Below are 27,853 nucleotides of genomic sequence, written 5' to 3'. Positions count from 1 at the left end.
AGCACAATTACAGCCGCAACCCAGAGGGTCAAGTCAGGCCCACTCAAGTGAGGGCAGAGAATCAAAGCTCTGATTCAGCTTTTTTCTTTCATTTAAACTGTCTTCCCTCTGGCAGCTTTCTCCTTCTCCATCCTCTTTCTAATTCCTTCCCTCACTCCCTCTTCGTTGAGCCCAGGCTTGTGACATGGCTGCAGCTTCTCTCCATCGCTGAGGTGAGTGATGGCTTTCATCTTCACCATTGTTCGGATTCTCTTTCCTTAAAAGCCCATAAATAACACCTGACCCACTGAAGCCGTCAACCTCAAGAGAGGGAATGGCTATATAACCCTAATAGCCTACAAGCGTCAACCACCAGCCCTTTTCAGTCATCCCTCGACTGCAATCCTCTTTAGAAGGACTGAAGGAGAATAAGGGCAAACTGAAGATAAAAATAAGAGATACATAAATCAATTTCTTCACATTGTATTGAATTTGGATCAACAAGGACAAGCCAAAAATCCTAAATACTGCTCCTACGGATATGTAGCTCAAGCATAATTCATAACATGAGACAGCACTGATTGCACATGGAACAATAGAGTGGGCTTCTCTGTATCACGTTATGTGTTTGTGTAGCACCAGCCCCCCCCCCCCCCCCCCCCCCTCCGCCAACGCCTCCTCCCTGCATTCTACAGGGTGTCTGGCCTTCACTTTGCTGTCAGTCCCCTCCCAATACACAGGAAGCCAGCATCCAGTGACCCACACCAAACATCCTGTAAGGAAGTGGGGCCCTCGAAAACAAGTCCTGAGAGGCGAGGGGAGGAGAGGAGCGAAGAGGGAGGCCCTCTATGGATGGGTGTGGTGCCAAGTGGAGGTCTTATAGCCTTGGCCTCGTGCCCTCCCTCCCAACCTCCCCTACCTCGCAAATCGATCACCACCCAACATTCCACCATATTCCCGCAGACCCCGCTAGCTTTGTTTTTATGTTTTGTACAAACAAATCAATCCCTTGGACATTACAAACTCAAAGTGTGCATCTAAATATTGTTCAAACCCAAATACTTTATTTGAACCCCTAATGGAGAGCGTTAAGTTCCAAAAGAAACCAACATTTTTCTTTGAATATGTCAAATATCACATGTGGTATATCTTCAATGAAAAGCTCAGACAAACTAATACAAACGATACTTGTGTATATGGTGCAAGAGGATTTGAACGTCCTACAGGAATAGTTTGACACTTTGAAAAGCATGCTTATTTGCATTATTAGATAAGAAATTCATATTGCACTCATAGCCGTCTGTTTAAGTTGAAGCAATCGCCAGGAGGCGGTTAGCTTAATTTAGAGAATATAAACAGGGAAAGCCTGTCTTTCCTTTCCCAAAGTGAAAAATACACCTACCAACACCTCTGAAGCTGACTAATTAACACGTGTCATCTTGTTAAATTGATCTGTCTTACACCCAGCAAGGAACCTCCTGGTAAATCACAACTTGAAGATATCAAATATTAGGTGTTAATTCATTATAGTTGAAGTGGTATGGGACTTTCTCATCCAACTCTTAGCAGTTGAACTAATAAGAGAGTATTTCACAAAATGTCAAACCATTATTTTCAAACAAAAGGGAAAACAGTATGTCAAAGGCCTTCATGACAGCTATTGCAGTCTAAACATGTGTCATAAAGAGTGCATGATGTATTACCAGAAACAGGTGTCGAGGCTGCCTGCTTTTCCTCGAGACCTTCATCAGGGTGCCCTCTTTGACAAACATCTGAAGAAGAAACAACACGCATGTTAAGATTTCAAATTCCTGCCTACGTCAACTTTGTTTTAACACCCTGTCAAGGCCTTCAAATATTGTTTGTCAGACGTCACGACCGAACAATGCGTCGCTGTATTTTGACAGTGAGACAGTAACACTGGCCACTTGATGCTCACCCTTCCGGGCTTCAGGAGGTCCCTCTTGCCCTTCACGCTGTATTCGATGTGGACCAGACGCAGCAAGTTCTCCTGAGGGAGCAAAGAGATAGAGAGAGATTATCCAGTGATGGACGGAGCAGGAGACAAAGAATGAAACCGTCCCTGTTTGTTCGTGAATGAAAGGGAGGAAGGCGGAAAGGGATGTGATACGGAAAACTGAATAGAGGGGTGGAAAGAGATAGAGGGACCCTCTGTGTTTCCACTATCTGTCATTCTGTGCATGCGTGTCCCGGCATGTGCACAGAAGAGGAAATAAAAGCAAGTGTGATAAACAGAGGAGGCAAGCCAAAGGGAGGCACAGGGGATCTTGACAGTGAGAGGCGAGAGGGTTTGTAAATTATCTCCATGTTTTGAGGGGGAGCACGAGCCATGTCCACCCTTACACAGCTCCCTTTGTAATGATACACCTGGGACTTTCTGATGACATCATCTTTCTTTGCCCCTTGCGTTTTTTCAACGGGCTACAGAGGTTGGCCTCCCCAAAGAGGGACAGACCTCTCCTTCACTGTTGCGTGTCATTTAGAAGAAGGATTGATACACAGGAAAACCTCAGCTGTCTAACTTCTTTACGCTCCATCTCCATCCTAGAATTGCTTTTCATTGCCAAGCGGAATATAATGACGTGTCTCAATAACAGCACACTGGGCTGGGAGTATATCAAACTCAACAGGAGCTTAACAGTGTCAATGATATAAGCACACAGAGTCTTTTTAGAGTTAACTCACCCCCTGTTTCAGGTTGTCATTGGCCTGGTCTGCCACCTCGGACACGATCACCAAGGCAGCTGCAACATAAACAGAGAAAGAAAGAGAGAGAGATTTATGCGCAACCCAATTCAATAAAGACACACTCAGTGACTGTGAGAGGACAAATAGGGCCTGATCATGTTTAGCAGCTGCAGTCTGTATGCATGTGTCAGTATGTCTTTTACTAGTGATAAAACATGACTTTAATGGCGTTCAGGTTTACCTTGCGTGTCCTCGTATTCTTTAGAATCAGGAGAGAGGTTGTTCAGGTAATCTGGAGAAGACAGAGATAGGTCAAGGCATGAAAATAAGGTTTAAAAAACAAATTAGATTTTATAAACTGTAAAGTATAGTGCAACATGGTAAGAACTAGGCTAATACACAACGGTATGCTAATAACCTGTTTTCTCTAGCATTTGTACATTTGAAAAGCAGGAGTATGTTTTAAAAGAAAACAAATGCTAATTCTTCTTGAAAAGCTTGAATTCATGAGCAAAATAACAAACCCAACTCACTTAGAAGATACTTGGTTAGGTACACAGTAGCCTAGCTAACCGTGGCTCACTTACAGTTAGCCAACATTAGCAGTGCTTAACTTATTTGCTACTGTTACAGTGCGTTTTAGCGGCTAATGTTATCCCATTGTTGTTATGAAGGGCTTCAATAGCCCTTGTTAGGCAAAATGACATGAGCTTGCTTTAAAATGTATTGAATAGCCTGCGCGTATTGCTCTGTTACCTGTGAGTAGCATTCGATATTGAAGCACTCTCACTATGACCTGCAGCAGCTGGTGTTTCAGTGGGATTTCAGCTTCCTCTGGGCTTCTTGTCTGTTCACACACAGAGGTCAAAAAAGAAAAGAAGTAAATATACAGATTTCACAACTTGACATGGGTTTTAAATACATTGCTACATTGACTCATAGTCAAAGCTTGAATTTGACATCTTGCAGGGTATCCTATATGAAGTCGTTTTCAGTGTAGGCTACCGAATTGACTTCCACTGAGATCAAACCATTAAAAACAAATATATAGCTTGATCGTCAAAAGGCATTTCTGAAATGCACCCAGAAAACCACATCTCTTTGAAGGTGACCTCTATAATGCTGCGATGCTGCGAGTCAAGGTCACTAGTGACCACGGGGACACTATCGGACTAACTGACCTTGACGCATCTTCTCAGCAAAGAAAACCCCTGAACAGCTCCCATTGTTCTCCTCACAGTAGTCATTTGCAGGTGAAAGGGGGCAGAAATTGGTCCAATCAAAGAGAGCTTTAGAAAATCTATCAGGATCTAATTGCCTCTGACAGGTATTCATGGCCTGAGCGGTAGAAGCGCAATGGGGACTGGGCACACACACACACACACACACACACCCACGCACGCACGCACGCACGCACGCACCCACGCACACACACGCACACACACACACACACACACACACACACACACACACACGCACACACACACACACACACACACACACACACACACACACACACACACACACACACACACACACATACACACACACACACACACACACACACACACACACACACACACACACACACAGTGCATTTTATAATCCAATGAAGTCCTATCTTTCATTAGAGAGGCACAGATAGCGCCCTGCGGGAAACATCATCTTCATCTTATTTACCCTGCACACACACTGCACACACACTGCACACTGCACACACACTGCACACTGCACACACACTGCACACACACTGCACACACACTGCACACTGCACACACACTGCACACACACTGCACACACACTGCACACAGACAAGAACCCACACAGACACACAATGAACTCGTCTCGGACACATTCACAAACAATATATTATTGATGCGCCCCTCCACACACAAGCAGGGATAAACACACACACACAGACCTTGGGCTGGGGATGAGATAACACTGGTTTGGCCTGTAAAGGGTAGGGCTGGGATGTGAGGGAAACACACCACTCTTTATCTTCATTATCACAATCTGGAGTGCAGGAGTGAAAAGTAAAACAAAGAGCTGACGCCTCTTCTAATGAGCAGGCCTTTACAAAAACTATCTTTTTGTTTCCTATTCTTTGTCTCATCCTTCTCTCCTTAACTTGGGCCCTCAGCAACAACCTCTGTTTTGATTCATCTCTCTTTTCTGCTCTCTTTCCTCTTCTCTCCTATCACTACATGATGCATCAAGTACTATAATAACCAGCTCTCCATTATTAGACCAGCTTGGGTTTCAGAACATCCGCTCTACTCAAGTGTCGCTTGTAAATTGTCATCCAATTGACACTTGTTCAGAGGAAGTGGCTTTCCAGAGATGGTAATTAGCGTGTGGTTTGTTTGGGTGAGCGAGCCAAATGGGGGAGGAGAGAAGAGGGAGTGGGTGATGCCTCGTGCTGGGAGACAAACACATGCACACACACATACACCAACACTTTTCAGACTCTTTCACGGCCAGCTGATTTGCTGAATGCACACACACACACACACATTCACACACACACACACAAAATGCACACACTGATCTAATTGGGGAGTTGTAAAGGAGACTGCTTCTCTAATTAGCTTCTGTCTGCCTCATTGCCCAGCTGCCTTTACAAGGATTTCACTCCATTGCTCTCTCCCCCTATCGCTCTATGTCCACCTGCTGCACAGCCTCCTCCTCTCCTTTGGGCTTCTTGCACAAGAGAAAACACACGCAGGCTTCACACCGACACAAGCCATGGCATGAATATAAATCTAAATGGATGTGCTTTGGAAAGGGGATTTCATAAACTAGTCTCACAAGATCTACACAATTTGTGTATGGACATGTCCCTGCGAAACAATCAGACACCAGCACAACAAGGTGCAAACACTCACAAACAAAGGGTACACACACACACACACACACACACACACACACACACACACACACACACAGACACACAGACACACACACACACACACACACACACACACACACACACACACACACACACACACACACACACACACACACACACACACACACACACACACACACACACACACACACACACACACACACACACACACACGCACACACACACACACACACACACACACATATGTACAAACACCACACTGTGTTACCCAATGTTTATAGATGGTGTGGTAAACAGGGGAACTGGCTGTGGAGAGGAGGCTTTAATCGTGTAAAGGTCTAGCTCTGATCTGATCAGAGTCTGTGGCTACTTCATCACTGTCATCACCACATCTACAATGGAATTACTACCACTTAGACTGCTGGGCTTTGGCTTGGAGCAAAATAAAGCGGGAAGGTTGAGAAGAAGAAGACGTGTTGAGGGAGGTAATGGGTTCAGTCTTGATACAAAGAAAGAGATGAATTGATGAAAAACTTGTAAAGGTCACGCAGTAGAGTGCAGATCTCTACCAGGAGTTTCTCCCTCTCCCCTTACAATTAAAAGGATCTCTCATATCTAACTTTAGTGTATCATAGCACATTGGGTGTGGATTTAATCTGCAGATGCTTCGGTTCTAAGAGAGACCAAACTGTTTTAACTGTCCATCATGTGGCCTGCCTAAGTCAAGGTAAGGGTGCTTTAAAAAAAAAAAGAAGCTTTTGTTACAGAAGCATTTGTCGGCCGGTTAACAAGAGTAAGGAGCGAGCTTTCATCGAAGGTATAACATAGTTCTAATATTGTGTATCATCACAACCATGAGAGGTCATTGAGCGTACCGTCGTAAAAATACAGACGGGAAAAACAACTCTACTGAACGCCCTATAACATTTTTTTCAATTCTGAAAAATATCTGCAGTCAATCAATACAACATTTTTTTTAAATCAGTGTTTCCACTACTAAGTATAATGAGGCGTCATACGGCCGACAGATAAAAGATTATCGGCCCCTCTCAGTAGTACATATAGTGTCCTATGACCCGTACGATCCTCCTTGCTCTCCCTCAGCCCTCCTTCTCCCTCATTACAGTGGGGTCACATACACCTTGCAAATCCCAAGGCAGTGCTTTGATTCAACACAGCATCCATCACACAAAAACAATGCCCTGGTGTGGGGAGGTTGGGGAAGACAGACCTCAGATTATAGTCTTATATGCAGTATGGGAAATGTTAACACAATGTTCTGTGTGTATATGGAGTGGCAAGTGTGGTGAATCTGCCGGTGCACTGAGAATAGGTTATTGGATATGCCTCTGGGTGTTAATTTAGAGGTGCAAGATGAGATGAGACTAACCTTTCTGCAGAACATACAATATACTTCTGTCCTTAGATATGATCATATCCTTTTATGCGTTTATCCTTTTTTGCAAATCAATCCATTTATTGCTACTCCAGGTGGCAATTAGTGGTTTATGATGTGAGAAAAGGCACTATTATCAACTTCATGAGGCTAAAATAAAGTGGCACGAATTCTATCAAGGTTATCGAAGACACTTTGTAAGATACTAATGATCATTGTGATGGTTAAGGGTCTTCATCTCTCACCTCCACTCACTCTATTTACACAAGCTTCACTAAAGTCTGGCAGAGCCAACATTTTCCTTGGAAGGGGCAGCTGCTTCTGAATATTCATGAGCGGAGACAGTTGGTGCCTTGTCCGTTTCTTTCTTATCAACCTCGAAGCATTGTGTCAGCCACTCAAAGTGTATCGAAATACAGCATGGGACTGGTAATGCGTACAATTTGGGGGGAAAGATGCTGAGTTGAGTAGGAAGCTTTGTGAAATTCAATGTTTAACATAAACAGAAACCCAGGATAGGCTTTCAATTGGGATATTTTATTATTCAGGGTGACCTGTGTGATGCCACACAGCGGCAAATTGTGAATCAATTCTATAGACCAGTACACAGCTGCATGAAAATGAGAAATCTATCTCTTTGGTCTTATCTTTAGGCTCTCTTAATATCCTGTCTTTTAGTTACAAATGGCCAATTACATTGTCACCAGTTTGAACTATACCCATTCCTCTCCAATATATCAAAAGTGTTGCTTAAAGTAGACCAGGCACACAATCTGTGGACGATTGCGATGGGTTTAGAATGAGCTTTGCTATGAATTTTGATCTTGACACCAAAATCCCACTTTCCTGCTCTCCAGGGAGCGAAAAAGGATGAAGGGATCCATGCTGGACAAAGAATGAGTATTTGGTGTTGAGTGGGTATAAAATATGCGTGCATGGCATCGGAAAGGTCAGCTCCATGGAGAGAAGAGGGATAGATGGGATTTAGAAAAGGCCATTATCTCCATGTGGAGCTGGGTGACACAATCTAAGTTGAGAACCGCTGAAGGCGCTGGGGAAACAGGTACCATATTTACTCCCTGGAAACACACACAAGGCTTAACTTTCCCTGCATAAACAGAGAAACTGAACCCGAGGTTTGAGCTGTCAAACTGTCAGCATGTGACTGTCAAAATACTTCTACGAGCTCCCCTTTGAAGAGGGGATCTATTGCAGTGCGCTCAGTAAAATAATAAACACAAAGGAAAAAATGGGAATAGACACAAAGACTAACTGTTGGCAGGAGACACAACGAAAATCTCCCTTTGTCTGCTCAGGATCTAGTTTCACTGCTCAGCGTTTTACCTCAAATTTCCTAACGATGTTGGTGAAGGCCTGGTTGTCTTTGCAGCTTTCCTCCAGTAGGAACATGCTGCGATCATACTCTGAGATAAAGGTGTCAAACACTCCAAAGTCCTCGCGACGTGACAGGATCACATCGACCACCCTTTGGCTCTCCTCCCTGCACAGATAGGACATTTTAAGATTAAGTACATTTTCTCAAGTCCTTTCATGCACATTGAATGTTTGTTATTTATATCAATGCAAAGATCGATAGTCTACCATGAAACATTTTATATTCTAGAATTTGTATTCAACATTCTAGCATTGTCATTCAACATTCTAGAATTTGTATTCAACATTCTAGAATTGTCATTCAACATTCTAGAATTTGTATTCAACATTCTAGAATTGTCATTCAACATTCTAGAATTGTCATTCAAGGAATCCATGACTTGTTTTTGTCTGTAACCACTGTCCTTTAACTAACATACGTCTCCCCTAGTTTTCATACATTTCCCATAATGATGTTGACAACCTTAAACAAACAGAGGTTAACATTTTCCTTACAATTTTCTTTACAGAAAACGACATTCATTGTGACTTCACTATTTTAGGAATATAATCCATCACTCGTAAGATTATGGAACATCTGAAAAAGTCTAGAAAGATGTCATTGTGAGAGGGTTTTAATTGATATTTTAAATTAAATGAAAAGGTGGACATTTCAGGAAATTTGCTTTTTAACAAAAATAAAGATGGGAATATCCCTTGTTTCATATTGTCATAATCTGCCCTGCCCTTAGGTTATGTTTAATTTATTTCATGTAATTCCTTCATGTTCTGTGTTTCCAGTTTTATTTAGCGTTGTCTGTATGTTGTTGTTGTTGATGCATGGAGTTTTGTTAATCTGTAATCAGCCTGTCTTTTTGAATTTCAGCCAGTATTGTCATTGTGTCCGCTAGTCTCTTAATAACCTTTGGATCTGCTCCTTTACACGTCTTTCTGGATAAAGAATGACCTCACAAAGTGTTATTTTATCCTGCATTTTAAAGCAGGGTTATAGGTTGTAGAGTAATTATTGTGTAACCTCAGTGTAGAATGGCGTATTTTATACGTTACATCCATGCTGCATTAGCCTGTCTCAGTTTTAACTGTCTTGTGGCTACATACTAAATACACCACGATTAGAAACGGCGTCATCTGCAGTGTACAACACAGGCAACAGGACAACTAACAGTAATGTCCCTGGTGTTTCTTACCACTGAGTAATGCGTTCCTCCAGCTCAGTAAGGATGCTGCTGTGGAGGGTGTAGACCTGGGGGAGCATGCCCAATATCTCTCCTAACCTCTGCTCCTCCAGCACAGGCTCCTCTTCCTCCCCCAGCGCCTCCATCACTGCAGACCTAAAGTCCTGCACAGGAGAGGGAAAAGGGATTTGTGAGAAAGAGGGATATTTAATACAACAGACATATGGGGTAGAAAGAGAGGTGAATGGAGGAAAGGGTAAGGTAAAAGAAGGAAGTGAGCAGGAGAAATTAAAGGCAACGAGGAATGAAAAAGGGGGGAGAAATGGAAGGAAGGTCAGATACTCCTAAACATCCTTCCTGCCACCCTCCCTTCAAATCACCTCAGAGCCTCACCACCACTTTGGGCTCTGTCCAGGCATTCAGGAAAGGCGGCACTGCTTGTACAAGAGTATCACACCAGGTGTTGTTGCATAAAGACCTTGTTGCTCAATGACACAATGCTGGTTCGTACAAAATCCCCACTTTTCATGTCCCCTTAGACAAGAAATGAAAAATTCACTGATATACAATGAATTCAGGTTCACTGGAGTCTATTCAGCGCACATAAAACACAAGCAACAGGCATTACTCGCTGAAGTGCCAGACACTAAGAGGGCCAATATGAAGAGTTATGTCACACGGGACTAAAAAACCAAAAGAGATGTTATTCATCCACACACAAAATAGATGACGGTATAAAGAAATCTCTGTGTGTGTGTGTGTGTGTGTGTGTGTGTGTGTGTGTGTGTGTGTGTGTGTGTGTGTGTGTGTGTGTGTGTGTGTGTGTGTGTGTGTGTGTGTGTGTGTGTGTGTGTGTGTGAGTGATACATGTCTGGAGTCCATCTATTCCAGTTCTGAGTAAAGCACTGACATAAAACAAATAAAGTTGTCCCGGCTGCTGGATAATGCGGTGACACCGGGTGCTTCAGAGCACGCCGTTCATCATGCACAATCGATCGCGTATGAGTTAACATTCATCACATCTGCCGGGGAGAAGAACAGCTCTGGTTGTCTCCTGGGTTACACACAAACACTCAGATCCATGAATGAGAGGAGCTTTACTCTCCAGATTTCCCCGGTCCATTCTCAACCTTATTCCCTCACATCGGGCAGGTCAAAAGCAACGTTAAGCAGTCGGTCGAGCAGCCAGTCATGCTCGGTCGTAGCTCAGCAAAGAGAATCTGTTCGAGGTCACAGGCTACAAACAAGAACAAAATAATAAGCCCTATGTGCTGAAGCTGCAGCAGGGAAAGGCCTTTAGAAGAGGAGCACGGCCTCCCTTCCTATGGCTTCCTAGGCTCTGGAAATTCTTTGTATTCTTGTTATTTTTTATCAAACAATGGAACAATAGCTCATGTGTGCCTCTCACTTAACGCCCCCCCTCACACCCCAAACTGTGTGTTCGTACCGCTGGAGTGTTTCCCAGCTGTATTGCTCAGTTTCATGCTAATTATGACATGACACGAGTGATGTGTTGAGATATTAGTTACTGTTTGATGCACAAACAGTAACTAATATCTCAACACATCACTGTTTGAAGTTTGAACAATAATAACACCCGAACACAGCAGCAATGCATTATCCAGCAGGATGATACAAAAAAAGCCCTCAATGTCACCTTAGAAAGATGGGAAGAAGATTCAATTAGGTCCTGTGGTTACACAAGAGGCGCTCAAACCAAGGTTAGTATTAAAAAAAAAACGAGGATTTTCAATGAAAATTATATAATTGAACGATTCAAGATAGACTGTCAAATTGTCACTTTAAAGCCCACATTGACTTATAGAATTTGTTTCTGTCAGTGCTTTGGCATGCAGCAGCTAATTAGTATAATTGAGCATAATGATGAGATTGCAGATTTATGAATATTAGAGGCGTCCATTGTATAATATTTGCATTACTTGCTGTTTTAATGGCGTCAAATTAGACATTACACAAAGCAGCTGCTAGTGTGCCCACAGCAGGCTTTCATAAATCATGGTGGGTGGGCACATGTAAGAAATTCAGGTTATGACCTCATTCAAGGTTATAAGGTACAGGCTGAGTGATGGGCTTCTCCTGGTTCAATGACTCTACCTGTCAGATTTGTACTGGCAACCATCACCTTAATGGCAACTCTTCCTCACCGTTCTTCCAAAGGTGTTGCCTATCTGACGTCTCTAGCGGGACTTTCCCTTTTCATTAAAATGAAATAATGCTCACCTCAGCCAAGGAGGTTATGTTTGTTTCTCAGCAGAACTATGCTAAAAGATTTTCATGAAACTTGGTGAAGGGGTGTAGCATGAGCCAAGGAAAAACCCATTACATTTTGGAGAGGATTGGATCAGGAGGGGGGTTAACGGATTATGTTTCACTTTCATTAACATTGCTGCTGCATTCGTGTTGTGTCAAAATAATCCAAAAATGTAGTTTCCAAAAAGGGAACATTTACGTTAACCCTCCGGAACGGCAACTCGGAAACAGATGTCGACATGTTGTTTAAAAGCTTTGGAGCAATGAAATAAAACACTTAACTTAAGCTCATGAACACACCCTTCTAGTTTTAACTGTTTCACCATCATTTATGTGGTGCGTTTGGTAAATCCATTCCCTCCAGTGATTTGGTCTGGTTTTGACAGGCAGTAAGTGAGAATTGATGGAAGTAGATGAAGACAGTTGGTGGTGATGCATGGCCGACCGTATGAAGCTTACCCCAGCTCAACCTTAAATCCTCTCTCCCGCATTAACAGAAGTCATTTCACCTTTAAAGGGGATATTCTCCATTTTAAGGCCATATGAAGTTCATACCGTGCATAAACCACAACAACTAAAGGGCCCAGCGGACTTTTTGTGACCTTTAGGTGGCAGATTGCCAGCTGAGTTGCTATGAATCATTGTATTTATGTATCATTGTATTAGTTGAGTAAGGATACAGGGACAGCAAAGGAGCAAAACGCCCGCAGTACGCACGCTGCGTCATCTTACAACTGACCACTCCAGTGTGCAACACATCAACTCTGTCAAGACCAGGAAGTAGATCTCGCTGCAACAACATTGATAAACCTGAGCAGAGCCTTACGACAGGAGACGTAGACAGAGAATGGGGAGCAGACAAACAGGAAGTCATGTTATCATTAAGAAAGTTTAATAGGCTTTAAAGGAGGATACATTCAAAGCCAATGTGACACGCTTATGGCGTGGCAGCGAAGCTTTTCTTACCTCTTGAAGGTACTTGAGGTTGCTGACGTGTCTGGAAAACAAGAAGAGAGAAACACAAGATTTAATTAAACTCTGAAAACAATTTACAACCTTCTACACAACTATGTTAATCTTTTCTACAAGACTCATTAAATTATCTAAATTATGCATGATGGGAAAAGTACATCAGAAGAAGGGTTAAGTGTGTAGCAGGGCAAGGGCAAGCCTGGTGTGTTTAATAAGTTACATAAGACACTTGTGTAATTGGCTGTCAGACAGTCCGCATTCAGGATAAATTAGCTCAGGAGCAGGAGAGATACAGTCAGAGGAAAAGGAGAGTACACACAAGGCCAACAAAAACATCAGATTTGGATGCGTCCGTGTGCAAACGGGGAAATCCAGCGCAGATACTCACAGTCTCTCTGAGTCGACCAGCTCTTTGGCGACGTAGAACGCTCGGGATCGGCCATCAATCTGCGTGACAGCGAGGGAGAACAGCGTGAGATGAATGAACAAAGCTAATGTTTAAAGGCTCTCTGAGGGCACTTATTCCTTTCAAACATTAATAGGAACAGCTTCGCAGCAGCCAAGGAGGCCGGCCATAAAGCAAATTCACTTTTTTTTAGTGTCAGTTTTCTGCTGTCGAAATAAGACTGATTATTTCATTACAGTAACAGCAGACACACAAAGGGTTGCTCAAATACGGAACATTTAAATTCGGATACATTATGTATGAGAGGCTGTGGCGACAACACTGCTGCCCATTGATTTAAAGGCTAATCACAGGCTCTCAAAACATCCGAGCCAAAACATAACATTGAAGCCATTTAGGGGTTTACCGGCAAGGCTCTGGTGCTTTGTCAGTGTTATTTTGTTTCTTCCTTTATGGGGCATTTCACAAATAATGCATTAAGGCACGCTGATCCTCATTTCCTCAAAGTAAAACCAAAACACAGTTCCATTAAAATAAACTGTTCCTGCAGCCCACTCAAGTCTCTCTGGTCCTCTTCCTCTCTGTTTTTTCCTCAATTTATTGTTTTTTTGCTTTGAAGAAGGAGAAAACAAGGAAATGTGTGTCACGTGATGTGAGCTGTGGCCTGATATTATTATGGGAGCAGGACGGGTGGGGTCCATCTCTGAGCTACTGTAAAATGGATGCCTTTTACTGTACGGGGAGTTTGAGGCCTGAAGAAATAGAGTGCTGCATGGGTAAAGTATTTTTGTAGGCCAACAGGGAAGTTAGCATTGTGTTTCCCTCAGAAAAAGCCAGACACATTTTTTATTGGATTTTGGATAATTGCAGAAAATAAGCTGTGTGGCAAACATATGTTTATATTACTTAGCCTACATATGTTCTTTAGCTATATCATCTTTACCACATTTTGGTTTATTAAGCATGAAAGCATGAAAGCAATCCCAAAAACCTTATGGGCGCATGACTGTGTGTCACCAACTACTGTATTCTCATTTAGCCACATGTTAGCAACGGCATATTGTAAGACATGTAGTAGCTTTGAAATTCAGGTAATTACAGATTTTATGTCCCAGAACAAAAGGTTTTATGATACTAAACTAAATGCTTTATTGTCCTCGTAAGGAAAAATGTTCTGGACTCCTGCGGTTGCACAGAAGATCATAGAAAATCATAACGAAATTGTTTGTGTTGACCATAGACCTTGTTACAGGGATTTAACCCATAACACATTTAAAAAAACGAATTGACTTAGAGACAATGGATCAAAAACTTGCATCGTTTATAATGTATCTTCCTGTAGAAAAGATACACACAATAATTTACATTAGGTTCTGTTGTTCATTCCTACTCTCGTAAATATTATATTGTCATCTTCATTCAAATCTGACATCGCCATGTGTAGAATATTTGAAATGAGTTCCACAGGGTCATTAATATAATGCCAGTCGGTAGCTCAGAGAACATAATTAAACATCTTCTACCCTGCTTTCATCTGTCTCTGTATCCCATATCTCACCTGTCGGTCATAACTCTGCTCAGCCGCCCCCTCTTCCTCCTCTGAAGTGCGCCCGTGGTCCTCGTCCGCTGACAGCCCGGCAGAGACGGCGTTCATCGGGAAAGGCTCCGTGTAGGCACTGCCAAGGGAAGAGAGGAATGAATACAGCAAAGCAGCTTGAAATATGAATACTTAATAGTTACAGCTTCTACATTAAAGCACATCTTCAATAGCATTGCTTTTACGAGATAGAAAGACACTAAGTATTTTTAATTGGCAATACATTAAGGCATTCCCAAAAGTACATGTGCATTAAATCTTTGCAGCAGCCTATTCTCAAACCACTGAGCTATAAGTCTGCTATAAATATACGTTTTTCCCGTTTCCTGTGTGTGCCTCTGAGCATTTCCAATCCTCCCGTAGAGCCCTCCAGTGGCACACTGTAATCTCTTTCATCATTAGTTCTCTCTCACAGATGGCACAGTTGTGTTCGTACACCGGTAATCCTTTTTTGTGCTACTCTACCTGAGGGGGCCACGCTGTAGGTCACTTCACATGTAATCCCTTTAAATGCTATCCGTGGTAATTATTAATGTCCTTATGGCACAGTCAAATCAATTCAGTGTGTTTGATCGAATGCATATTGCCGCGATGATAACTGGATAACAACTTTTCCAAACTTCAGTTTTATAGTATGCAATGTCTCCACCTTTTACCTCCGCTGTGCAAAATCTAATTGAAAGACTTTGTGGGACTGATTGATGCATTTGATAAAAAAAAAAAGAGATTTTGAAGTTCAATTGAGAAAAGTTGTGCTATCTCCTTGGGTTTTGACTGCTTACTTAAATGCATACGGGTAAAACAGCAGACCTGAAATCAGAAATAGGATCGTGTTTTATAAATCATTTCCTATATATTTTCCAGAAAAGCTTATATTCCTATATAGAGCTGCATCGATTAGTCCATTCATCAATAAGCCGATCAACAGAAAAATAATCAAACTGATTCAATGTTTTCATACGTTTTATGCAAATAATACAACCCCAATTTGGGAGAATTCGCAAAATATGTGAAGTTAAAATCCCCATGATTTGGTTTTGGTTTGTTCCTTGACAAAACCAACAATTTGAAGACATTACCTTGGGAAATTGTGTTTAAAGAAATTGTGATTTTCCCTTTTATTCTGACTTGCACAGGTAATGATGGAAGGTTGTCCTGATGTCTTAAACAGCCGCTGAGTGTGTGTGCTGAGAATAGACGGCTATTACTGTAAAAGGCCAAAGGTTAACAGTTACCCAGTGGACTTCATCTCCATTCAGTCACACACACACTTCATGAGGTTCACACACACACACACACACACACACACACACACACACACACACACACACACACACACACACACACACACACACACACACACACACACACACACACACACACACACACACACACACACACACACACACACACACACACACACACACACACACACACACACACACACACACACACACACACACACACACACACACACACCCCCATTGGTCCTATTGGGTGGGCTGAAGAGAGCACCTACAGACCATTACTCATGGTTGACCTCAGAGTTGACAGACGAACCTGCTGTTGGCTCCTGGGAGATGTTTGAGGGGAAAGAGGACTGGAGGAACCGGTCTTCTTTGAACTACTTCTCAAGCTCCGATTTATTCTATGACTACGGAGAATCACTTTATACGCTCAAGAGAAATGCACCGCAGGTTATAACCTTCACTTTTTCACCCTTGACTATCAACATGTCTTCCAGAAAAGATCAACAGAAAACTAAAAAACGTTACTCCAAGTCTGAACATTTGTATCTTCTATAGTGTAATCATATTTATTCGTATTTTTCTGGTCAAACTTATGAGAAATTCTATGAATCAACGTACTATAATGTTGAAGCTTGCCAACAACATTGTCTCTGACCCCAACCCTGTCCTGAACAGCAATTATGAATTTTTGTTTTCATATAAATGTTGTCAACAAATCAGAGATCCCGCTATTCAATAGGGTTGGACTGAAGCACCCTTTTGTGCAACAGTCAATCCTCAAATTAAATACATGGTTAAATCCCAGGTCAAATGTACGTCACAGGGTCTTGAGCATGTTTCTCCTCAGTGATTGGTGTGTTATGTTAAATGTTTGTTTCCTTGTATCTTGTCTTGTACATTTCAGACTTGATCTGACAATAAAGTATTATCATATCGTGTCGTGTCGTGCCGTGTCATAACGTATCGTATCAAAAAGGCATAAACATTGAAGTGCTGGTGCATTAGGTTCAAATTGGCTAACAGATGGGTTTTCAATTGCGACAGAGATATGTAGAATTATTGCTGTCCTGATGTCAATGGGAATGTAATTATTCTTTAACAACATGGTCCATTCATCAGCATAACATCCTAAGAATAGCTTTTGTTTAGCTTCAGCAGCTTCATACTTCGTTTCCATATTTGAACTTGCTAATATGTGATATTCTAATGTAATACATGAAGCCCTATGACAAGACCATTAAAGCAATGCTATTATTCTAACAGAGTGCAATGGCAAAGTTAAATCTACTGTGTCAGATTAAGAGGAGGACACAATGACTCTCTGTGAAAAATACCTTTATTCCACCTGCGTATTCGATGATGCCTGTAATATGTGATTCAATTGGGCTAAACCTCCAGTATTGAAATATATATGAAGCGCAATCAGACAGGCCTTTTTCAACTTGTAATGGCTCCATTATAGGGAATAACAGCAGCTGAATAGGTTCATTAGACTGCTGACGATAGATGATTGGGATACTGATGGGGCGATCAAGAGATTTGGAGTAGTTTTAGATCGTTTGCTGCTTTTAGTGTTGATGATTACATGTACCCTGTGGCTGTTGTGCCGCTGCTGTTGTGACAGTGTGTGATGAAGTGATGTGTGAAGACACTGGCAGATCCTCACCCTGCATCATGTGCCAGGCTGGATTAGAGGACCACATGTGCAGCAGTGTTCCTCACTTATTTTCAGTTGATTAACACTTTATGCCACTGAACAAAGAGTATTTTAGGCGCTGTATGAAGTGGAAGGCTGGAGAAATTCCCGACAAACTTTGAGCAACAATAACAGCAGACCTGGCATTCCTGACGGTACCACACCTCACCTTGTTGTTCAAGGGAGAGTCAGGGAAGGGAGTCTGGTGACCCCTTTCTTCTCCCTCCATCCTATCTGTTCTCTCCCGTCTCCACCTCCCAGCCTCCCGCCAGAGCCCCGCCCTCCTCCTGCATTTCCTGTAAACAGGCTGGTGGGAAGCTCCTAGGCTGGACGCTTCCTCCCCGGGGATGACCTGGCAATGACCTCAGAGCGCATGGCACCAGGCCTGGCGAGCCAATGACACGCCCCGCCCACCACCTCGCCACACAGCACTCAGCCACCACCCAGTACAACAATGCACTTAAGATGACTCCCTCATCACTACTAACACTAACATAACAGTGGGTGGAGCAGCTGTTTGAGAGGCCATGGCGAGGCTTTGTCATCACATTTTGATGTTGAACTGTGTGAAGTGAAAACCGCACCAAAGAGTGAGATTTGGTATATTTGAGCACACATTAACAGTACTTTCCTGAACAGACCATAGCTCTGTTTATGGTGTGCACAGTACCAGCACAGCAGTACAAAATGTACTACTATTAACTGGGACGTCAGCAAAAAATATTAAACCCACCTGAAAGAAAAACCTCATAAAAAGAGAATCAATATAAGTTTAAGTCTCTGTATTTACTAAACGTTACTGGTTGCTTAACCTTACCAAGAGACAGCCCATTACATTGAGGAACTGGAGGCTTTACATCCGCCTATTCTCGAGCCAAATTAACCAGACTCACTTGAAAACCCCCAAGAGATATCACTTCACAGAAAAGGGGAATGGCTATATTAGCAACTAGTTTTTTGTAATGAAATCTGATGGCTAAGGCAAGAGTAGATAAGAGGGAGAGATAACGGCTTCCTCTGGGTAAAATGTTGTCAGATGGCAAGGTAAAGCGATAAACATAATGGTAAATAAAATCTTAAATTTAGCTGAGACTTTTTTTAGGTGGGCCTTCGTTTTAGGTGGCTATAATACATTTTTGCTAATGTCCTCATCCATTACATTGCTTAGCTTCCTGTCTGTTTCACCAACTGGGTGCCAATATCATTTATAGTTCTGTAGTACACTCAAAATAGATAGACCATACAACCCCACTTCAGAACATCCAAACTATTCTTTCGGAGTTCACATATATAACACTTAATGAGCTCTTAGTTGGGCACAATCACAAATCCTGGGCTTTCTTAGCTAAATAGGTTTTTTAAAACACATTTGTTGCTACAAGGCTACAATTCTGCCGACACTGCATTTTTAGCAGGAGCCCTATCTTTGATAAAGCAGCACTAAGTAGTAACTGCATGCACAGAATGCAAACACACACAAACCCACAAACAAATGCCTTGGTTATGATTGGAGTGAATCATTAGTGTGTCTGTTCTTTCTGTGCACTGTGTTAGCCTGCTAATGAACATGTCTCTTTGCTTACCCTGACTGCTTGTGCTGAGCTAGCGTCTGAATGGTGCTACACATTAATCACACTGGTGGAAACAAGCCAAGCCTGTGGAACCACAGCTTTGTGAGTTTTCTTAAAATGAGTGTCTGCTACTGTAGGCCCGGTCCTTTGGTGTGCAGCGCTCTGGGGCCATTTGGTCATTTTCCTCCCCACAAAAATCCACTTCTTCCTCTGTTGGTTTTAAACCACATTGACTGTTGAATGTGTACTCAATAAATCACTGCCATCATCGGCTAGGCATCCTGGGACAGCGGCAATGTCAAGCTTTGAACAGAGTTTAGGCTAAAATGTACACATAAAGGCAGGGACAAACACCTACTGACTACACAAGACCCTGTGCTGTGCACACACAAACACACATGTATACACTCACATTCAAATAAACATAAAAAAGCCCCATATAGACACACCAAAGAGCGGCCCAGGCAACTGAAGCATCTCCGGGGGGAATGCAGAAAAGGCGAGGCGACGGGACGGATAGCTTCTTTGCATCATTGAGAGTGGAGACCTCCAAAACACAATGAGCCACATCGATAAAGTCACTAAGGGAAAAGGAGCTCTCACTGGCTTGGAAATAGAAGGGTTTTAAATGGAACTATATGGACACAGTTTAAAGTACACTGTAAATACACTGAGGGGAATTGACGGTATAGCTTTTGTCTGGAGGAGACAAGTCTAAGTGTTTAAAAAGTTCATAAACGGTTTGAAATGCAAGCTGAACCCGAGGCAGAATAGTTACGACAGTCAGTTTCTCCAAAAATAAAACAGCATTAAATATAAACAAAAGGTTCTTCTAAAAATAAAAACAAATACAGAAGCATTTCGCCCCGAGATTACCTTAAGCCTTTAAGAAGCTCTTTGTAATGGCCTGTCTCTTTGACTGCACTCAGGTCATCAAACACAACTATTTTATTAAGACTGGGGAAAGTCTGTAGCCCGTAGTGGCTAAAGCTGTGGCACGGGGTAATTTGGTTCAGTCTTACCGCGGTGATTCCTCACTCTATCGCACACTGCAGTAAATCCTTGGGCCCCTTCAGGGTCCAATGAAAGAGAGGAACTCTGGAGAGAGCTACTTTAATAAAAGCCCTCCTAAACTTAACAATAAGTGTCAGGTACAGGAGAACAATTACACCAGAGCTTCTGTTACTCTCCTGTTCTTATTTCCACCTCCCCCTCCTCGATATGGCTTTATCGCTTTTTTACGCTTTGTGTTCTTACTCTTCTGCACCTCCTTTCAACACTTCCCCTCTCTTTGCTCTCTCACATTTTTCCTCACCCTGCTACACTTCCTTGTGTGAAAGAAGCTCCCCCACGTTTCTCACTTTTAATTGCAGCGTATAATGACTGCTTCTAATATGACTAACCTCCGCTCAGTAATCTGCACGGTTGCTATTACCTGGTCTTCCACCACAGACTTGCATAAAGGAAGCAGCAGCACCAGATGTGTCTTCTAAATCTACCAAATGAAAAACAGGAGTAAGCACTCCCACAAGCATTGTCCGTCTTCCCAAAGCCAACGAAGCCTGACACAGCAGGCTGCTCATTTCTCACTGAACACTTTCCTACAGGAGGAATATCTGATTCTACTCAGCCAGGTGCACTCCGCTCATTTGAGGTACAGTGTAAGAATATCCATCAGCTGTTCAGTGGTCAAGATTGCCCCTCCGAGAAGCCAGGTCCAGGACCAACGACTAGGCTGATTACTTTAAGAGTGGCTCCAGAGATAAACACCTTTGCCTGTTTGGTAGACATGCAGGATACACTTATTTTCTACAATGTATTATAGGCATGTTAAGAAGATTGTGTGCGACACCTTTTAAAATCATATATAGAACACATTTTGGTCTAATCATGTTACAGACATCTAGTTGAAGGCTGAGTAATGTTTTCATGATTGATTTTTATACCAAATAATTGATTCATTATTTAAAAGGTCCAGTTTCACAAAGTCAAATCTGATGTCTTCAAATACCTTTTTTTTTTACAATTGCTGAAAACTCAAATATGTTCAATTTACCATCAAAGACAACAGACAAAGAAAGGTCGGGGACTAAATGTGTAAGCTCTAATTGTAGTGATAGACGGTGGTTATTAATACGTAATATATAATGCAGTCAATAATGGTTTTATTTACGCAGATTTGGAATATATTGAAATATCTGCGTCTGAAATCTCTGCTCATCCCAGAGACAATTTACGTGCATGGCATTTAATGTGAAATGGATTGAGACAATGACATTTCAAAAGTTCTGCATCTTTCATTGTGAAGGTTATTTGGGTCTCTGGGTGACATAGCTGTAGACATTTCAGAGAATGTATTTTCAAAACTTGATCAAATAAAAAGAATAGTATCTAGATATCACTATAGGGAAGCTAAAGGATGCAAATAAAGGTAACGTATGTTTCAGGTTTGCTTGAGATTATACAAATGCATTTTTTCAACTTTTTTTAACCTCACCTTTCAGGGTCTTCTTTCGATATCTGGGTAATGTCAATCCCAAAACTGTTCATATCCACATATCCATCATTCTCGTTGCAGGCAACTGTAGCACGATTTGGGTCTTCAAAGAACTCAGTCACAGTGTGGGATCTGGTGGGTCTGTTGGGGATCTGGATGTTTTCATAGTCTGAGTTCATGGCCGGGATGTTCTCATAGTCCGAGGTGTCAGCACTGGGGAAGGAGATGGAGCGTGGTTTGGTTAAAGGCAGCGGCATGGCGGAGCGCCGAGAACGTTCCTCGAAAGACTCCACTCTGGAGATGCCTCTGCCAAAAGTTTTGGGGTCACCTTTCCTTCTCTGGGGGTCTTTGTAGAGGAATAAGGATGATGGCAGGTTGGGGTTTGGGCGGTTCACAATGTGGTTCTGAAGCGAAGGAGAGCTGCCGGTGCTTCTACGATCGAGCTCTATGACCCTTACTGGACCGTGGTGGCTGGACTCGGAGGAAGAGCGTGAAGAGCGAACACTTCCATCACTGAAACCCTTCGAATCTGACTTCCTCTTGAACTTGAGTGCCAGGAAGCGCTTGAAGGAGGACTTCTTCTTCTGGGGTATGTCACTGGGTTCATGCTGGATCAGCAGGGATGGAGAACTCTTGGTGACTGGTCTTTTAGCGATGTATGCCAGCTCAAAGGGGGGCGGGATGTCCACCAGAGAGGTTGGTGTGGAAACTCCACTGGATGATTGATGGCTACGCTGGGAGAAGCTCCCAGAAGAAGTTATGACACATGGGAGCGAGTGTGTATCGTCTTTCCTCTTCATCCTGATGTCATTCTTCAGAGAGTTGTTGATCTCTGTTGGGGAGGTCAAGGTCAACTCTGGACCCTCTGCAGACCGGGAATAAAACAAGAAGCGGCGAGATTTCGTAGACGGGATCAAACTGTTGACCCCAGGCTGCTGTGAATGGCTAAGTGGTTCATTGTTCTTATCTAAGGCCACTGTGCAGTAGTCATGAGTCTGATACTCCGTCCCTGTCTCCTCTGGTACAGTTTCTGGAACGTAACCTGTAATTTTCCCAGAATAAGAGCGTGATCGTGTGACTATAGTCTTCCGATCAAAAGTCACAAAGTTCTCCCCTTCAGAGTCAAACCCCGCCTCTTCGTATATATGCTCCTCGCTGTCCGAGTCTGTGTCCTCATAGAAAGGCACAATATGGCAGTCCAGTTCCTCAATGTCTTCTTCAAAGGCCTCGGTGGTATGGGCGAACACCATCCTGTTGGTGAGCTCTGGGGTGCGGCCTACTTCTGATGGCACTGTGATATTGCACAGCCTGAGGCGAGGCTGGCAGCTTATTCGATTGCTGAGGAAAGCCTGGTCTCGTTTAGCTGATCTCTCTTTTGCACTTTTTCCTTTGATAGGTTTCTTTTCCAATTCCTCCTCTTCGTCATCATCACCTATCTCGACGTAATCCTCAGATGAGACACACTCCTGCTGCTCTTCCTCAGCTTGAAGGCAGAGTGAATCGTCAATGTCGGCATACTCATCTGCTGACTCGCTGGCTTTTTCTTTGTCTTTTAGCTGATCAGACTGCTCGGTGCCCTCCTCGATATCTCCCAGTTCTGAGAGCGCTTGCTTATCATCCAGCTTGTCCACGTCATCTGATGACACATAGTAGGGTTCCTGGTTAGTAGCAGCTTCCGTTTGCAGTTCAATCGAAGGTTTGTCATCAGCGTCATCCTGACTCCACTCTGGGTCAGCAGTGTCGGTCACATCAGGGGAAAGAGATCCAATGACCGAATAAGGCCCAAACACATCCTCTGTGCTGGATGTGAATCGAAAGCAGCCAGAGAGGTCCTTGGTGGCCCTTTCCGGTTGCCATACCCCTATTTCCCCTGTTTCAACCGTGTCACATGACTCACATGTGTCACTAGCATCATCATTGGGGCCAATCACATCGTAGGGATACTCTTCAGTTACAGTGGGAAGCACACTAAAACCAAATGCAAATCCTCCATCTTCCAGCTCAGTGTCATCTGTGTGTAAATCACAGTTCAAACAATGGTCACTTTGCTCATCGGCTTCGTTAAGTCCTGTGTCATTGTCCTGATCACCCACATTGTTTTCTTCCACATGTTTGTTTGAGTGCCCTGAGGAGCCATTAACTATTTCACTATTTTCCCTAAAACTTCTCTTCTCCTCCTCTTCTGCTTCCTCTCCTGTTTCATCCTTGGTTTCAGCAAGAGGAGGAGAAGGTGTTGATGTATTCTCATCAGTGCGATTGACACCTTCAAGCTGGTTCAAGTCATTGTCAGTGTTTTCCTCCTCAGTGGTTTCAACAGTAGAACCATCATCTGCTTTTACCGTGTCTTCAGAGCCAACGCTGTCACAATCATGATCTAATATGTCTACTTCTTTTTCCTTTTTCTCCTCAATTTCTCCTCCAGCTACTTCCTCTATATCATTGCTTCCATTGTCATGAACCCCAACCTCTGCATCACTTTCCTCCCCTTTGTCCTGATTCTCCCCAGCCATTTCCTGGAGCTCTTCGGTCTCCCCATCGGAATGATCCAGGTCTCCGTTACTCAGCCTCTGTGGGGGGGAGGGTTTGGGGGCGACAGGAGGTTTTGGACCACGGAAAGGGGGACACGGTTTGGACATCAGTTTGGACTTCACTTTGATGGTCAAATGACTGCGAACCTTTGGTCGAGGGACTTGCAGTGGATTTTGAAAATCTGTGGAAAGAGAGTAGGAGTCAGTAAAAAAAGCAAATTAATAATTATTTCGTCTCTTCTCCCTAATATCTAAGCTCACACAAGGATACATATGTGGGTCCTGTTTTGGCATAGAAGGCTAAAAGGAAGTCAAGTCCTGTTCACAGTGACAAGCAGAATGCTGCAGGGGACATTATCAGCAGGAAAAATAACAGAGCCACAGGGTACTTAGAGAAGGAACAATAACATGTCCCTGTCTGGGAAATGACACATGCAGGTTGGACGCCTATAGCAGATTCCAATTTGTTGGCTAATAGTCGTCAAAAATTATAAAGGTGATTTTGTCTTTGCTCTACAAATGTCTAAACTGTATTGAAAAATATAATTTTGGAACGCAGATCTGTCTTTTATTTTATACCTGTCTTGCTTTTGAGTTTAGACTTTTAGTGTGTTCAAAACTGTCATAAACTAGCACTGGTTACGAAATTTTTATTTGTAATAAAGCACACCCGTACGTAACAAAGTGTGTACACCCCTAGTCTCTTCCTGTTATTTTTGTACCTGCCCTGACGCACATCCTATTAAACCCTGTGTGCACTTTGGCTATCTCTGGGTGTTTTCTCTGTCAGTGTTTCTCTTACTCTAAGTATAATATTAATCTCTGCAGAAACCCCTCATTACCCTGTATTGCTTTCTGCCCTTATATTAGTTTCTCTATTAATGTCCCTACGCTGTTTCTTTTAAGATTGGCAGGTTCATCAAGACGCTCAAGCAGAGCCTCCTCAGACTCCACACAGGATGTCCATGGGGGGAAGGACATTAACACCATGGCCCCCCATCACTCCTCCATGAACCTCTCTAGGAGTACAGATTTCCACAACACAAATGGACTTCCTTCTCGTCATTCTTCCCTCGATTCTCATGAAACCAGCTCGCACACACACACACACACACACACACACACACACACACACACACACACACACACACACACACACACACACACACACACACACACACACACACACACACACACACACACACACACACACACACACACACACACACACACACATTTTTTGTGCAGAAAAGGTCCTTTGAGTGCGTCGAAGAACAATACAACTCTGGTAGAGAAAACAGAGGTTGCAGTCTGACAAAGCACCCAACTGCAAACAACAGGATATGAATTATGCATCAAGAATTCAATTAAAACAAATGTTTGAAAAACAAAGGAAGAGATAGACAACTGGGACTTTTTTTGTACCAAACTCACAGGATGTGATTTGAGACTGTGTCCTCAGCATGACATGTCACCCATTAAGCGCCTGAACAACCTAAAACCTGAAGAGACATGGCTGAAGAACTAAATGGAATATAATTTTCAAAAAACTGAATTAATTTGACACAAATCACATACAATTTATACTATTTTCAGCTTCCTTGAATCAATGAATTCAGACGACAGTGAACTTTAAAGACAGATGACCTTCTAGAGCAAAGGCTGTCTACTTTTACAAACATGGATTATAATCGTAATACTAATCCTGGAACAGATTTTTTTCCAGTTGGGATTTCTGAATGAAAGCAACTTTATCCAAAGCTTATGGATTTAATTCCTCCTTGCATTGTAATGGGAAAACTGGAAGCATCATTTCAATAAGAAATTCCATCAGATGTATGATAAATCAATATCTCAGGTTATATTTAATTAATATTTAACCTATGGAATAACTCCTTTAAAGCGCTACAAAAGGCTGCATCAAGTTGCATTGCATATACATTTGTATGTAAAATGAGTGGAAATTCCACAGATGGAATATGTTATCAGTTAGAATCATCCAATTACAGTATACTAACATAAATAGGCACGTCAGCACACATCCACACTGACTCTCACTGTTTATTTGCTCTAAAAACCTTTAAAGTTTGTTTTCTGGCATTGTGGGAAAACTGCAAGAATCATTTCAATAAGAAAATCCAGCAGAAGTATGATGAATCAATATCTCAGGTTATTGTACCTATAGAATAACTTTTTAAAGCGCCACAAAAGGTTGCATCAAGTTGCATTGCAATTCAATTTGTAGGTAAAATGAATGGATAATAAACAGATGAAATATGTTATCAGTTAGAATCATCCAATTACAGAACAACACAAACAGGCACGTCAGCACACATACACACAGTCTCAGTTTATTTGCTGTAAAAAAACCTTTAAAGTTTGTTTTCGTAACATGATCATAAAAAGATGAACAACCAACCTGCATTCATCGTGTGGCATCATCATCCACGGGAACCGACAGTTATCCTCATGTTTCCCCACAGCCAGCGCGTCCCTCGAAATGACGTGAAAACTTAATCCAAATACAAACACATTGCGGGAAAATCAAGACGTAGAAGGAGAGTTGCGGAACATCGCTGTCTCGGCTTTCTCCAGTTTCTTCTACTTGTGTTTGTAGGGGGGCAGCTTGAGCTTCCAGCCGGCGTGCATCTCCAGTGCTGATGCTACAGTAAACTGGTGCGCTCTTGTGTGGAAACGGGAGGTGCTGCTTGGCGCTTCCTGAGGCAGGACCAGCCTACAGCACGGCAACTAAACCCACTGTCTAACATACAGAGAGCACTACATTTGCGCTGTTTTGATTTACATTAGGTATTTTAGTTGTATCAAAATAGCTACTGCTCCACAGAGGTTGGTAAATGTGCAGTTTTGCAGAAGCAGCACGGTGGACTAGAGTGAGACCAAATTCACTCAGTAAAAGAGATTTGGACTTTAAGCCATTGCTTAATTGTGGTGATGGGCAGCTTTAAATCTGCAGTTAACTATTTTGTACAAATATTTCGTTTTTATCACGTCTGCACATGGTTTGGTGCATGGTAGTTTTTGACAGCAGTTGGAAAGTTATAATCCACGCCTTTATTGTGAGCTGGTGAACTGTGAGGATAAGGTTATTGACAACAATGGCAACTTTAGGAAGAAAAATGAGGTAAAACTGAGGAGGAAAATGAAAAAGAGGGAGACAAATTAGAGAATGATGGCGAGAGCTTTGGCTCTGCGGACGCAGCCAAAGCAGATAAAGGCTCTACTGTTCACACTACTGAGAAAAAAAAATCAAACACAATGACTTGAAACAGCATGGTGACTCGTCTGTGAGTGATGCATGCAATCACGCTGTGTCATGACACCATTTTAATGCTTTGAATGACTGGAACATGTATAGGGAGGATTACACGTTATATAAAAACAACCATAGATTCCTTTCTGTGTTTTGTCCAGCATGTTTTGCCCGTGTATTATTTCCTGAAGCAGTAAAGTGCATAGAAAGGTTCCTAAAAGCAGTTTCCAAATACAGTTTGTGCAGGACACCAAAGCTTTTTGCTATT

The 27,853-nt window shown here is 42.5% G+C and overlaps 1 protein-coding gene across 2 annotated transcripts in view; it reads right to left on the bottom strand.

Annotated features, from left to right (window-relative positions):
• The window catches only part of fgd5a (FYVE, RhoGEF and PH domain containing 5a), a 34,245-nt gene extending 7,246 nt beyond the window's left edge, over window positions 1–26,999 (bottom strand). For both annotated transcript variants that reach the window (XM_079681635.1, XM_079681636.1), the window contains exons 1-12: window positions 26,734–26,999; window positions 21,787–24,496; window positions 14,734–14,851; window positions 13,158–13,216; window positions 12,764–12,794; window positions 9,539–9,690; window positions 8,301–8,457; window positions 3,445–3,535; window positions 2,930–2,980; window positions 2,686–2,744; window positions 1,919–1,990; window positions 1,683–1,751 (exon numbers count right to left, since the gene is read on the bottom strand). In XM_079681635.1, coding sequence (XP_079537761.1) covers window positions 1,683–1,751; window positions 1,919–1,990; window positions 2,686–2,744; window positions 2,930–2,980; window positions 3,445–3,535; window positions 8,301–8,457; window positions 9,539–9,690; window positions 12,764–12,794; window positions 13,158–13,216; window positions 14,734–14,851; window positions 21,787–24,496; window positions 26,734–26,743 — 3,579 coding nt within the window. In that variant the 5' untranslated portion in view covers window positions 26,744–26,999. The remainder of the gene's footprint in view (window positions 1–1,682; window positions 1,752–1,918; window positions 1,991–2,685; window positions 2,745–2,929; window positions 2,981–3,444; window positions 3,536–8,300; window positions 8,458–9,538; window positions 9,691–12,763; window positions 12,795–13,157; window positions 13,217–14,733; window positions 14,852–21,786; window positions 24,497–26,733) is intronic.
• Window positions 27,000–27,853: the final 854 nt, after the last annotated feature.

This window comes from Notothenia rossii, assembly GCF_949606895.1.
Source record: "Notothenia rossii genome assembly, chromosome: 5".
Classification (NCBI taxonomy): Eukaryota; Metazoa; Chordata; class Actinopteri; order Perciformes; family Nototheniidae; genus Notothenia; species Notothenia rossii.
This window is presented reverse-complemented; position numbering and strand designations above follow the sequence as displayed.